A 14,501-nucleotide genomic window follows, 5' to 3' on the forward strand; every position below is an offset into this window, starting at 1 on the left:
CCTCAAAACTTGTTAAAATCATAAAAGAAGGGTAGGATCTACTCTTACCTCTTGAAAAACGAGAGGGGAGACGATCCAAACTTGGAGATGGGAGAAATCGAGCTCCGGGGTCTCCAAACTTCAAAACTTCGTTCTTTGTTTGAAAATCTTCAAAACCACGTTAAAAACTCATGAAAATCATGAGAGACTTGAAGGAAGGACACAAGATCGACAAGGGATGGCGGAGACTCACCTTGGCCGGAAATGGGGAGAGAAAAAACTCGCCCATTTCGAACAGGGGACCCCTTTATAGGTGGCTGGCCAGACCACTTTCGGGGGCCTAACATGCCTCCGCATGCATCCCATGTTCGGCGGCTGAACATGAGGTTCGGCGGCCGAACCTGGGCTCTTCCTTCCTTCTCTTTCTTTTCCTTTCTTTAAAACTTTAACTCAAAATTAACCATCAAAAACATGAAAAACATTTTGTAAAAATATATTTTACCCTTCTAGAGGTTTCCGACATCCGAAATTCCACCGGAAAATAGGAATTCCAATGCCGGGGTCTAGCCGGGTATTACAAACCAAATAATTCAAGTCTGTTTTGATCATTCTCCAGTTTTGATTTGGTTTCAGTTAGAATTTTTATATAATCAATTTTTATATGAAAGGTGGACCCATAATAATAAAAAAAGTATATGTTTCCTCCAAATTATATAATTAATCCGGATAAAATTTTTTTAAAATCTAAAAGTTTGGTTAATTGTATTAAAATTAAAATTAAAAATTAAAATACAATAAAAAAGTTTGGATTTATATGCTATTAGTCCTAATGTTTATAAAAAAATTTAAATTGATACTAGTATAATAATAAAAAAATGAAATTATCATATCTCAAAAAATTTATATTATAATTTTACATTATTCGAATACGTGGATATGCATGAATAAAATATTTTTATATTTTATTTTATTTTGAATTAATTTATAATAATTGAACTTTAATGTCTATATTTTCACTTTAAAGATATTTTAAGATATTTTCTTTATAATTATTCATGTGAAAACTGTCGTGGGCTTGACAACCCACGAGCAGTTCAGGTCCTGAAAGAGATGGTTAGAGTTAAGAGGCCAAATTTTCTTTTCTTAATTAAAACTTTATGTTGTTCTGCTCGGGTGAATGAAATAAAAGACTTGTTAGTTTATGATGGTTTCTTCAGTGTGGATTGCTTGAGTCGTAGTGGGGGTCTGGCTTTACTGTGGAGATCGGTTTCTTCTATTACTCTTCTTAACTCATCGCAACACCATATTGACACCGAAGTTTTTATTGAAGGGTTGGTAATTGGCGCTTGACAGGCTATTATGGCGAGGCTGATCGGAACTTTCATCATTTATCTTGGCAACGGTTGCGTATACTGGCATCTCATTATGAAGCACCCTGGGTGTGTCTAGGCGATTTCAATGATATTCTATCGCCTTCTGAAAAGAGAGGTGGTCATCCTCAACCTTCACGTTTGATCAATGGCTTTCGGGATGCACTTTGTGATTCTGGTCTTATTGAATTCCCCATGACGGGATATCCTTTTACATGGGAGCATGGAAGAAATAGTGATGGCTGGGTGGAATCTAGGTTGGACCGTGTTTTTACTAATGTTCAGTGGCGTACCAGGTTTTCTAATTCTACTGCTGAAGTGTTGGGTTTCTCTACTTTGGACCATTTGCCTATTCTTCTTGCTGTCAAATGCTTTGTGGATCAGCACCATGCTCATCGTTTCCGGTTTGAGAATACGTGGCTCCGTGAGGCAGGTTGTCGGACCCTAATTTCGGATATTTGGCAACTCTCTCCAGATACGGATGTTGAGGGTAAGCTTGTGGCCTGTCGTACTGCTTTGAAATCGTGGGGCACGAATCTTAGACTTTTGCATAAAGCTGAGATGGACGAGAGTCTTGCTATTATGGCCCGTCTACGTGGCTCTCGTCTACAGGTGCATATGGATGAGTTTTTACTAGCCAAATCTCGTTTCTTTCATCTTTTAAATCCTCGTGAGATCTTCTGGAAGCAACGTGCCAAGCAATTTTGGCTTAAAGAGGGTGATGCTAATACTCGATTTTTCCATAGTGCTGCTTCTGCTCGGAAACAGAAAAATACAATTGTTAAACTGTTGGATGACTCGAACGTGTGGCATGATAAGAATTCGGGTCTGGAGGAGGTGATGTCTGGATATTTTACGTCTCTCTTTACTTCTCATGATTGTAATTCTGAACCAGTTTTGCAGTGTGTTCCGTTATTGGTGTCACATGATCAGTATGCATCTCTTTTAGCTCCTTACAGTTGTGACGAGATAAAATCTGCAGCTTTTTCTATGAAAATTGATAAATCTCCTGGGTTAGATGGTTTCAATCCTGGTTTTTTCTAGCATTATTGGGATATTATTGGTGGGGATGTGTCTCGTTTTTGTATTGATTGCTTGCATTCAGGGTCTCTCCCCTCGAAATTGAATGAGACTGCTTTAGTTTTGATACCTAAGAAGGGTGTCCCTGAGCGAATGAGTGATTTGCGTCCTATTGCCCTCTGTAATGTGGTTTATAAGATCATGACTAAGATGATAGTTAACCGGATTAATTCCATCTTGCCGTCTATTGTCTCGGAAAGTTAGAGCGCTTTTATTTCTGGGCGCAGCATTCAGGACAATATAATCTTGGCTTTTGAGGCTATGCATGGATTTAATATGTTTCATCCAAAGAAAGAGTTATCTGGGGCCCTTAAAATGGACATCAGCAAAGCCTATGATAGACTGGAGTGGGATTTCATTTGTGACATGCTCATCCGTATGGGGTTTGCGCAGCGATGGGTTGCTTTGGTGTTTTCTTGTATCTCCACTGTTCGTTATTGGATTTTGCATGATGGCAGGGAAATCAGCCTATCTTACCGACGAGGGGACTGAGGCAAGGAGATCCCTTGTTGCCTGATTTATTCATTCTTTGTACTGAGGGGCTATCCCGCCTTCTACAAGACAGTATAAACCGTGGCAGTCTTCATGGGTTCAGGATATCACGGGGTGGCCCGCAGATCTCCCACCTTTTTTTCGCGGACGATAGCTTGATTTTCTTCAGAGCAAACGTTCAAGAGGTGTTGGAGCTAAAGCATATTCTTCGCATCTATGAGAATGCATCTGGAAAATTGGTTAACTTTCAAAAATCATCTATTTCTTTCAGCAAGTATACTTTTGTAGCTCTTCGGGATTCTATCTGTTCAGTGCTTCAAGTTGAGGAGAAGCCGAATTTGGGTAATTATTTGGGACTCCCTTCTCATGTTGGTAGTAACAAGAGGGAAGTGTTCAGTTTTGTTAAGGATCGTTTGTGGAAGCGGCTGAATTCATGGAAGCATCGTGCGCTGTCCTAAGCAGGTAAAGAGGTCCTCTTGAAAACAGTCCTCCAAGCTTTGCCAAACTATGTTATGAGTTTGTTTTTACTGCCTCGGACTTTATGTGCTAATTTGCAATGTATGATGACTCGGTATTGGTGGAGTAAGGGTGCTGATCAAAATCGTGGTATTCACTGGCTGGGTTGGCATAGAATGGCGAAGCACAGACTGGACGGCAGGTTAGGGTTTAAATCATTCCATGAGTTTAACTTAGCCATGCTTGGTAAGCAGGGTTGGAACATTATTACCAAGCCTAATTCTTTAGTGGCTCGCGTTCTTAAGGCTCGTTATTTTCCGACAACGTCTTTTTTTGAAGCTTCTTTGGGCCACAATCCTAACTTTTTATGGCGTAGTATATGGGCGACTCGAAGTCTGGTTAAAGCTGGTGCTTATTGGAGAATTGGGAATGGCAGGTCAGTTTCTATTTGGTCTAACCCTTGGTTGAAAGAGGCGTTCGACTCATTGGTTTCTACACCCCTCCTCCGAACTGTACTCTTTTTGTTGTTGCAGATCTTATAATCGGCCATAGATGGAATGAGAGTTTAATAGCTCAGTTGTTCAATGATAGAGATAGGAGTTGTATTTTGAACATCCCTCTAAGTCTTTCTTCGTGCCCAGATGCGTGGTGCTGGAAGTTTGCTTCCAAGGGTCACTATTCTGTCAAGAGTGCTTACAGATTTCTGGTTGCTGGGTTTCGACATAGGGAAGGTAGTGAGATATGGAGTCATTTTTGGAAGACGAAAGTGCCTCCTAAAGTGCTTAATTTCTGCTGGCGTGCTTTAGTTAATGTTGTTCCTTGCCTCTCTTTGCTTCAGTCCATGAGAGTTCCGGTTGATTCGATGTGTCCGTTGTGTCATGAGGCTCCTGAGACTATCTTGTATATTCTTGTTCAATGTCCTTTTGCCCGCAGTTGCTGGTTGAGTTCGCCTTTGGGTTGGCCTGCATTCTCCGCTGCCTCTCTTAGGGAGTGGTTCTCTTTAGCCTTCCTTGCTACTTCTGCGGAGAATGCTTCCCTTATTCTAATGATATGTTGGGCTTTGTGGCATAACAGAAATAATATTGTTTGAAAAGCTCAGGGTCGAACTGTGAGTGGTGTGTTCTTCATGGCACTGAATTTTTTGCAGCAATGGAGGGGGGCCTGTTCTGATTCTACCAGCGGCACCAATGTTGTGTCGGCTTTGACTGTCTGGTCTCCTCCACCGCTGGGTTGGATTAGGGTTAATATTGATGCCTCTTTAAACTCACAACGAAGTTCACTAGGCTTCGGCTGTGTAGTCCGAGATGCTAATGGTAGATTTATGGCGGCTAAAGCAGGCTGTTTTTGCAGTCAGATGGAGGTTAAGTGTGCTGAGGCAATGGCTTTTCGAGAGGCGTTGAGCTGGATTAAATAGTGCGGATGGGATCGAGTTCTTTTCGAATCGGATGCTTAGGTTCTTGTTGTGTCCATTAACAATGCTTTGTTAGATGATTTATCACCTTTTGGTCTTTTGGTTCAAGATTGTAAATTGCTTCTATCCAGTTATGAAGAAGCAAGATGTGATTTTATTCACAGGTCTGCGAATGATGTCGCTCATGTTCTAGCAATATCGGCTCATTCTGAGTCAGGTCAAGGAATTTGGGTTCATGTCCCTCCTCCTCATATAGTTTCTTTGATTGCTTTGAGTTAATGATATTTCTCTCCTTTTTTTTTTAAAAAAAAAACATATATAATAAAAATATAAAAGAAAATATTATAATTATAGAGACAAAGTAAATAAATTATTAATTGCATTTTAAATATTTTCTTCTATTTGGCATGATTTATTTTATGAAAAAATTATAAACTATTTTTTTTTAAATCATGAAAGAATTTATTTTTTTAAATAATTTTTTTAAATTAAAAAATAAAATTTTTCATTTTAAACAATATAATTATTTTAAAATCAATTGATTTCAAATAGAGAATTTAGATTTATCTAATTAGACCTTACATCAACGAAGCCATTAAAGATCTAACAGAAAGACTATGTCAAATGGAATTAAGAGCTAACAAAGCCGTTAAGGTAAACGAAAAACGTATATAAATTTTACAATATAACTATATCAGTTAATAAATAAAAAAAAATGACTTTTAATTATATTAATGTTAATAAGTTAAAATATTTTTAAGAAATTTTTTGGTGATTGTAAAATAAATTTATTAAACTCAAAAGCTTAGGAAAATTAATTTGTATATTAAACTAAAACAAATTTAATTAGTAAATAATAAATTTGTATTTTTTTATATTAAAATAGATTTTTAGATTTTATATTTATATTTAATTTCAAGTTATTAATAAATTAATTTTTTTATTAATGTTAATAATTTGAGCTAAAATTGATAAAATTAAAACAGGATAAAATTGAAAAAAATGTAATGTCTAGGAATTTTATTTTCCTATTAAAAAAATTAAAGGACAATTAGCTGAAGAAAGGGTATAGAAATTTGGAGAACAAATAAAATCAAATTTCAAAAAAACAGTTATTGCTTATTACAAAATAAAATATGATTTTTGATGTATTTGTAAAGATTAACTTAAAATTAGCATAAAAAATGGTAAAAGCAAAATATATGGATAGGTGTAGACATAGTTTTTATTTTTATTTTTTTTTTATTTTTCTAAGATAAATCTTTTACTAATAAAAGAAAATGCTTTAGACTTAAATATATTTAAAAAGGACTTGAGAAGTCTAAACTAATAACAAAAGTTATTCTCAAAAGGTTAGGAAATAGGGATGGAAGATGAATATTGGGAAATGATCGACCCTTTTATTTACTCTCTGCATTATTATATATATATACAAAAAGAAGAGTGCAACTTCATAAGAAACACGAGGAGCTACTCAAGTTTACCCGTTGTACCAGCTTAATAACCAACTAGCTTAACTTACTAGTAGTTACCTAACTAACAATAAAAGGAAAGACTAACTATGTACAATACAAAGATTTGACAGTAAGTTTGGCTAAGTAACAACTTCATTTATTTTTTTATCTTGATACTCCCCCTCAAGTTGAACATATATATTTTCAATGTTCAACTTGCTTAGTAAGTATTTGAACTGAGTAGGATGACGAGCTTTGGTAAGCAAGTTTGCTGGCAATTCCTTAGTATTAATGTACTCTAGTATGATTGCTCCAATCCATACTTTCTTTCTTATGAAATGACAATCTATTTCAATGTGCTTTGTTCTCTTATGCATAACAAAATTCTTAGCAATGTGAATTGCAGACATGCTATCACAGAATAATTGTATAGGTTGAGGGATTGTCATATTTAAGTCTAATAAAAGAGATACTAACCATAGGATTTCTAAAACTATTATTGCCATAGATCTGTATTCTGCTTCAGCAGAACTCCTGGAAATTGTTGACTGCTTTTTGAACTTTCAGCTTATCAATGAATCTCCAAGAAATATACAGAAACTCATGAGAAATCTTTTAGTTTCAATGCAGCTAGCCTAATCACTATAACAATATGCTGTTAACTTAGATTCTGAATGAACAGACATGAATAAACCTTACCCCGAAGTATTCTTTAGGTATTTTAAAAGCAACATTGAGATGAATTTGAGCAGGTTTATCCATAAACTTTGACAATATATGCACACCATAAAAAATGTATGGCCTTGTTTGTGTGATGTACATCAATTTTCCCACAATTTGCCTGTAGACAGTGGGATCTGTCAAGAAGTCTAGGTCAACATGAGTCAATTTCACATTTACTTCAATAGGAATGGTACTTGGTTTGGATTCAAGTATCCCGTACTCCTCTAATAGCTCCAAAATAAACTTTCTCTGAGAGATTTCTTTTGCACTTCTGGCTATTTCAAGTCCAAGGAAATATTGCAAGGTACCCAAATCCTTTAGCTTGAAATGGAAACTCAAGCAATTTTTGAATTGGTTGACTAACCACTTATCATTGCTGCCAACAATGATATCATCCTCATAAACAAGAACAATAATGAAGCTATTATTCACATGTTTTGTAAACAATGAAGAGTCTGATTTAGATTGTGAGAAATCTTCTACAATCAAATATTATGTGAACTTTACATTCCATTGTTTTGAAGCCTACTTTAGGCTATATAAAGACTTTTGTAACTTTCATACTAATTTTGAATCCCCTGGACTGTATAACTTGGAGGAATGTCCATATAGACATCCTCATTCAAATCTCCATTTAAAAAAGCATTATTCACATATAATTGAGAAAGAAACTAACCTTGTGTTTCAGCCACAACTAGAAAAGTCCTAACAATGGTATGTTTAGCCATAGACTAAAAGTTTCTGTAAAATTAAAATCCTCCCTTTATGTGTAGCTCTTGACTACTAATCTAGTTTTATACCTTTCAATACTCCCATCAGACTTGAATTTGACTTTGTACATCCACTTACACCCTATGGTCTTGACCCCAACAAGCAGACTAGTAATGAACCATGTATTATTGGACTATAAGGCATCTAACTCATCCTGCATAACTTGTCTCCAATGTGAAAATTTTACAGCTTGCTAATAAGTGATTGGCACAAGAGTAAAGCTGACATTTAACACAAATGATCTATATAAGGGAGATAATTTGTCATAGGAAAGATAATTCTGAATAGAAAAAAAAAGTAACACAAGGTGAAGAAGATTGATGAGAGCCTTTATTGAGACGAACATGATAGTTTTGTAGATAGTTTGGCAGTTCAGAAGGCCTACTACTTTTTCTGATGGGAAGAGTAGGGGAAGATGTTGAAATAGACACTATTGCAAGATTGGTGTGATCATGAATAGGGGATTGATATATGTATGGTCAGTAACATCATGACATGTCACATCCCTAGAGATAAAACATGTTTTTATCTCAAGATCATATAGTTTATAGCCCTTGGCACTATTAGTATAACCTATAAACACACATTTTCTGACTCTTGATTCAAATTTAGTTATGTGTGCTATTAAATTTGAAGCAAAGCACAAGCAACCAAAAGACTTTAAAATGATGATACTAGAGGGATTTTTTAAATAGAAGCTAAAAATGAGTTTGATTCCCATACTTGGCAACTGGAATTCTATTGATAAGATAAGTAGCCATCAAAATAGCACAACTCTAAAACTGAGTTGGCAAAGCAGAATGAAAGAGCAAAGCCTTTTGCCACATTAAGGATATGTTGATGTTTCCTTCCAACTATCGCATACTGTTGGGGTGTATATGCACAACTGGTCTGATGGAAAATTCAATTAGAAGAAAAAAAAGATTTCAAGGAAAAAATCATATATATTATCTATTTAATTAAAGAGTTAAATTGAGTTTTAACGTACTGCAAAAACTATGGAACAATGAATGAGACCTCTACTTTTGATTTCATAAAAAATGTCCAAACACATTTAGAAAAATCATCTACTATAATGAGAAAGAAGTCATTTTTATTAGTGTCTTATTATGAGTATGGTCCCCAAACATTCATGTGAACTAAATCAAAACAAACAACAATATTCTAAATATATTGAGAAAAAGATAACCTCCTTTATTTACTCTTAGGACAAGTAAAGCAAAGACAAGACTTATTGAAGAAGAACTGTAATTGAGATTGTAGAACATATAACCTGTCATCTGAAGGATGCCTAAGGCGATGGTGCCACAGTTTAAATGAATTTTCTGAATGAGATATAGTTGAGCAAACAATTGAAGATAGTTGAGTATGTTGTTTCAGGTAAAATAAACCATTTTTCTTATTGGTCCATCCAACCATTTTCCAGGTGGAGAGGGCCTGAATTAAGCAAATATTAGCCAGAAACAGAAAACACACTTCCTTGTTAGAGATCAATCTATTAACAGAAAGAAAATTGCAACTGAATGATGAGATATACAGAACATCATAAAGGAGGAGATAATAATTGAGTTTGAGAGTTCCAATAACATAGACTTGAACCCTTTGGTTATTTGGAAGAGAAACAAAAGCTTTTGAAACAGTCTTAAAATCAATAAATAAGGAAGAATTGCACACAATATAGTCATTTGCACCTGTATTAACAATCTAAGATCCTGCTAGACCAGTCATACCTGCTGTGTTAATTTGAGATGACAAAGGGGTGCAATTGCTACTAGCAGGAATGTCATTGCTGATTTGAGAATTGAGTGATGAATTCTTAGATTCATTGAGAAGAGACATCAGCTTTATGGTATGATCTTTGGTCAAACTCAGTTGAGAGAAATTCTCATTCAAAGAATTCTTAGTTGAGAAAGAACGTGAAGAAACTTGTTGAACAGTACCTTGTGGAGATCCCTTATGAACAAAACCTTTAGATTTGGTGAATTTAAAGTCTGATGGAAAATCAACAAGCCTATAACACAGAGCCTTTATATGTCCAGACTTTCACAGTGGAAACACACAACATTTGATTTTGATCTTTTAACAGCCATAGCAACTCCTTGAGTAAACGGTTGTGTTTGCAATGTTAAAGATCTTTGAGCTTTCTCCCTAAGAATCATGTTATATACTTGTTCAAGAGAAGAAAAAGGTTACATTATAATGATTAGTGATCTCAAGCCTTGATAAGATTCATTTAGTCCATTAAGAAACTTGAATACATGATCCTTTTGAATAGTTTCACTGAATTTTTGAAAGCAATTTGAGTTGCATTTGTAGCAAGAACAATGAGGAAACGACCTATACACCCATTTCCAAGATTCCATTTAATTATGTGAAATACACATCTATAAATTTAGTACCTTGAGTAGCAATAGAAAGCATGTGTTGAAGATGATAAATTCGAGAATCATCAGATTGTGAGAACCTCTAGTGTAACTTATCCCATATTTGCTTTGCATGCTCCAAATAAAAGACTGTAGATGCAAATGAAGGAGAGATAGATCTTAACAACCAGGCAATAATTAGATTGTTACATCTAATCCAAGGTAGGTATAGTGGGCATTCTAGAGGGGATTTCCGAACAGTACCATCAAGAAAACCTTGTTTATCCCTTATTGATATCGCAAGCATGAAAAATCACTTACAAGAAGGGAAATTTTCAGTAACCAGCTTAGGAGTAGTAATCATAGAACTGTGATTCTCATAATAGTGAAGGTACGGTGAGAAAGCATTCTCTAAGGGATTAAGATTATTTTCAGAAGAAGAAAGTGTGCCTATGACTGTAGAAGAAGATGAAGCCATCCAAAAAAAAGTTCAGATGCCATATTAGGAAATATAGATCGAAGATGAATATTGAAAAACGATTGACTCTTTATTCACTCTCTGTATTAGTATATATATACAAAAAGAAGAGTGCAACCTCATAAGAAACACGAGAAGCTAATAAATTATATTTATTTAAAAATTTAACATCATTATTTTTTTAGTATACTTAAAATTACAGATTAACAAATATATTTTGATTAAAATAAGTATTTATATTAAAATAAAATTATTTAGTATATATTCTTCATCAATTTATTTTAACACTATTTCCGTTACTTTAATATTAAAATTAGGGATATTTTTTTTTTCTTTCAAAATTATCTTTCTCTAAATGTATAAAATATTTTATTATATTTTTTAAAATCAATAAAGTTAACTTTCTCTTTTACTATGTAATTGCATTGAAATACCATCAAAGATCAAAAGTACAATGGACAATCTTTAAGAAGATTGCCCAACCCTATAACCCACAAATTAGAGGAATCCATATCCAAAGTAATGCTTGGTTTGACTCACCCGGAACTGGAAGATCCTAAACAGCATCCGCCCCAACGCAACAGACCCAACTTCCACAATTCAAAGCATTAAGAACCAAAATAGAGGCTCCAATGAGACAACATCTACAATCACCACAAAAATAATTGGTTATTAGTGTGATGATAAGACTAGGACAAAAATCACAAAATTTAAACAATAAATAAATATTAATCGAAATAAAATAAAATTAAAAAAAAAAACTATTTACACATAAGGGCATTCTCTTAAAAAAAATAAAAATTTAAATAATTAATTTTTTTATATTGTTAAATTTATAAACTTGATTTGATTGTATTTTAAAGTATGCAGTTATTATAAGTACAGGTACAAAGGATGGGTGTTTTAGTTGAATTATTTGGAGTATTGATGTGATTAGACTGCCATCACCATTCACCATTCTTACATATTTTGTAGTCTCTCTATTGCTAAAGGACAAAATTTGTTTCAATCCATTTCGTCATCCTTCTTCCGTTGAATATTCTTGTTATTTTCCATTTTCAAACTTGTTTTTCTCTGTAACCATATTTTCCATATTAATTAAATCCTGCATTTTGGAACAAAACCCAAATTCACCCAAATTTAAAAAGTTGAAAAAAAAAATAATGGGCTTCTCCAAAATTAACGTAAGAGATCTCAAATCATAATAAAAAAAAAACTCCGTCCAAGATTTTCCGACAAATTGAGACGCGAGTGTCCTCTTCACTCTTAGGTGTGTGTCTCCTGCAGGGTTTGGTAACGACACAGACATCTTACTCTTCTCAGTTTCTCACCGTTTAATTTAAACCACTGTTGAGTGCCTGTCACGCGTATACATGAGCGTGGGCTTCACAACCGTTTCCCTGTCAACCCTCTTTGTTTTCTTACTACCACGGATAGCCCAATATTAAATGCTTGTTGACGCCAAACGCGCGTCACTTATGTCGGAAGTGATCGCACGTTGGCAGCTGCCTCAAATGCCGACATTATATTGTAATTCCGTGTACTAATTCATACTGCAAACAAAACAAACAACCAACGCACTTATAAATTCAATATTTTCACCCCTTCACGTCTGGATGCACGCGCCGCCTATTAACCCCACAAATTGGACCCACCCATAAGCCTGATGCCTGTCTCGCGACAGAGTACGGAGATACGTAGGTGCACACGATTAAAAAGGTTAATAGATTTCAGTGTAAAAAAAAAGGGAAATTCATTGTCAAGTGGCGCGTGAAAAAGAGCGTGGACGTTGGATTCCATTTTTTTTTTCTTGTATGGCAGACTGTACACCAGCGCCACTCCACCTATTGCTAATGGTGTCTGAACAGTACAGCGCCACTTTTACGTCGGAGTAAAACTGGAACTTAAAAAAAACCACCGGATTACCGGTCATAGCCGGTGGAAATGGGTTTTTGAGAGGGGATATCAAGAACGGGAAAAGTATATCTAGCGGGCTTGGAAAGAAAAGACTTCTCTTTTGCAGAGAGTGAAAAAAAATTTATGTCCACATCCTCTCGGTCCCTCTTATCTCCTTAATCCTCTCTCAACGAGAATTAGTGACTAAAAAACTATCTGGGTTATTTTGTTTTTTCCAATTTGCTAGGTAATTTTTGTTACAGAGAGACAAAGAGGGTGATATGGAGTTTGAGGATCAGGAGGAGCATGAGGAGGAAGAAGGGATGGGGTTCCCGGCCAGTTACGACGCGCTGGGTAATTCTTCCCGAGTCAAAATGACGAGTTCAGGAGGTGAACAAGCTGGAGCGGGACTGGTTCAGTCGACGAAGCCAAGATATAGAGAGTGTTTGAAGAACCACGCGGTGGGGATCGGTGGTCATGCGGTGGATGGGTGTGGCGAGTTCATGGCTGCTGGAGCTGAAGGAACACTGGACGCGCTGAAATGTGCCGCGTGTAACTGCCACAGAAACTTTCACCGCAAAGAAATCAACGACTCAACAACACCAGGAGGAGGAGGAGGAGGAGGAGAACTTTTCTTCCACGGCCATCCTCACCCACATCATCTCCATCAACCGATGCCGCAATTCGCACCGTATTACAGGACCCCAGCAGGATACCTCCATGTTGCTCCAGCACAACAACGGCCGCTAGCATTGCCATCGACGTCAGGAGGTCAGAGTAGGGAAGATCAAGAAGATATGTCCAATCCAAGTGGGGGAGGATATGGAGGTGGCAGCGGTACTGGAGGGTCATCAAGAAAGAGGTTCAGAACCAAGTTCACGCAGGAGCAAAAGGACAGAATGTTGGCACTAGCTGAGAGATTGGGGTGGAGGATTCAGAAAGACGATGAAGCTGCGGTGCAGCAGTTCTGCAATGAGACTGGAGTGAAGAGGCATGTGCTTAAAGTTTGGATGCATAACAACAAGCACACTTTGGGTAAGAAACCCTAGAAACGGAAACCACTCTTCTGCAGAGTCTAGATACGAGATGAAGAACTGTTGACTAAGTGGGAATTCTGGGCACTATCATCTCAGGATTTTTAGGCAGTTTTTTAGGGTTTCTTTTGTTTCTGTTAGCTTTGTTTTCTCCTTTTTCTTGTCTCTTCTCGGAGGGTGGTGGTGGGGGTGGTTTTGTATGTGGGTACCGGTGGAGTTTGGGCTGGTGGATATTATGTCGGCTGGTTTTAGACTCTAAGGAAGATCAATGTTGATGGCTATTTTCAGTTTTTCATTTCAGTGCTGCAAAATCTTTTCTTGCGTGTGAGTTTCAGTGGTTATTTTGCTTTGTTTTCTGCACCAAGCTAGAGAGCTCAGCAAGCAAACTGGTTACTACTACAACTTCGTACATAGATGGAAATTGGTAAGTGAGCTTCTTCTTTTTTCTTTTTTTTTTTTTTTTTTCTCTATGTTGCTTAATGTTTCAGTCTATTAATCAGCTAGCTAGTACTTCATAATCTAAGAGAAAAAGAAAGGACATATGCTTGAATCTTCTGCAGCTAGGTCTGTTCATCTTGGATTCTGATCTTTGCATTTGCAGATATATTATATGTAAGCCATTGAACTGATTGAGTTCCTAGGAAAAGAAACATTCTGAAGCTTCAGTTTAATCTCTACTCTCTTATCTTTCTCCTTCATCCATATCTGTTTTGCCATTATTTCTTGTACCTTACATAAATTTTTTTCTTCTTCCTCGATTAAACTTGCTAGATAATATATCTATAACCCAAAGTGTTTCTGTACAAAAGGAAATGGGTAAATATTGAATGAGCAAGTGCACTTTTTTTTTTAATCTTTTTTTTCTTTTGTGGTTTATTCCTTAGAATCATCAGAAGTCCTTCATGCTCCACTCAATGTGGATTCTTTTAGGATTCTTGCTCCTGAGACTTTTCTTTCTCATATACATTTTGCTAGCTTTAATTCCTTCTTCTCC

The 14,501-nt window shown here is 35.9% G+C and overlaps 1 protein-coding gene across 1 annotated transcript; it reads left to right on the top strand.

The window, feature by feature from the left end:
* The first annotated feature begins 12,435 nt into the window (after window positions 1-12,435).
* LOC110629474 (zinc-finger homeodomain protein 2) lies at window positions 12,436-14,202 on the top strand. The gene has a single exon (XM_021776458.2). It carries the CDS (start codon window positions 12,755-12,757, stop codon window positions 13,520-13,522), a length of 768 nt encoding a protein of 255 aa, XP_021632150.1. The 5' UTR covers window positions 12,436-12,754; the 3' UTR covers window positions 13,523-14,202.
* The last annotated feature ends 299 nt before the right edge of the window (window positions 14,203-14,501 follow it).

This window comes from Manihot esculenta, chromosome 13 (genome assembly GCF_001659605.2).
Source record: "Manihot esculenta cultivar AM560-2 chromosome 13, M.esculenta_v8, whole genome shotgun sequence".
In the NCBI taxonomy this organism is placed as follows: Eukaryota; Viridiplantae; Streptophyta; class Magnoliopsida; order Malpighiales; family Euphorbiaceae; genus Manihot; species Manihot esculenta.

Coding starts and splice junctions, on each gene's coding strand:
- LOC110629474 (XM_021776458.2), top strand. CDS start 12,755: ATGGAGTTTGAGGATCAGGAGGAGCATGAGGAGGAAGAAGGGATGGGG.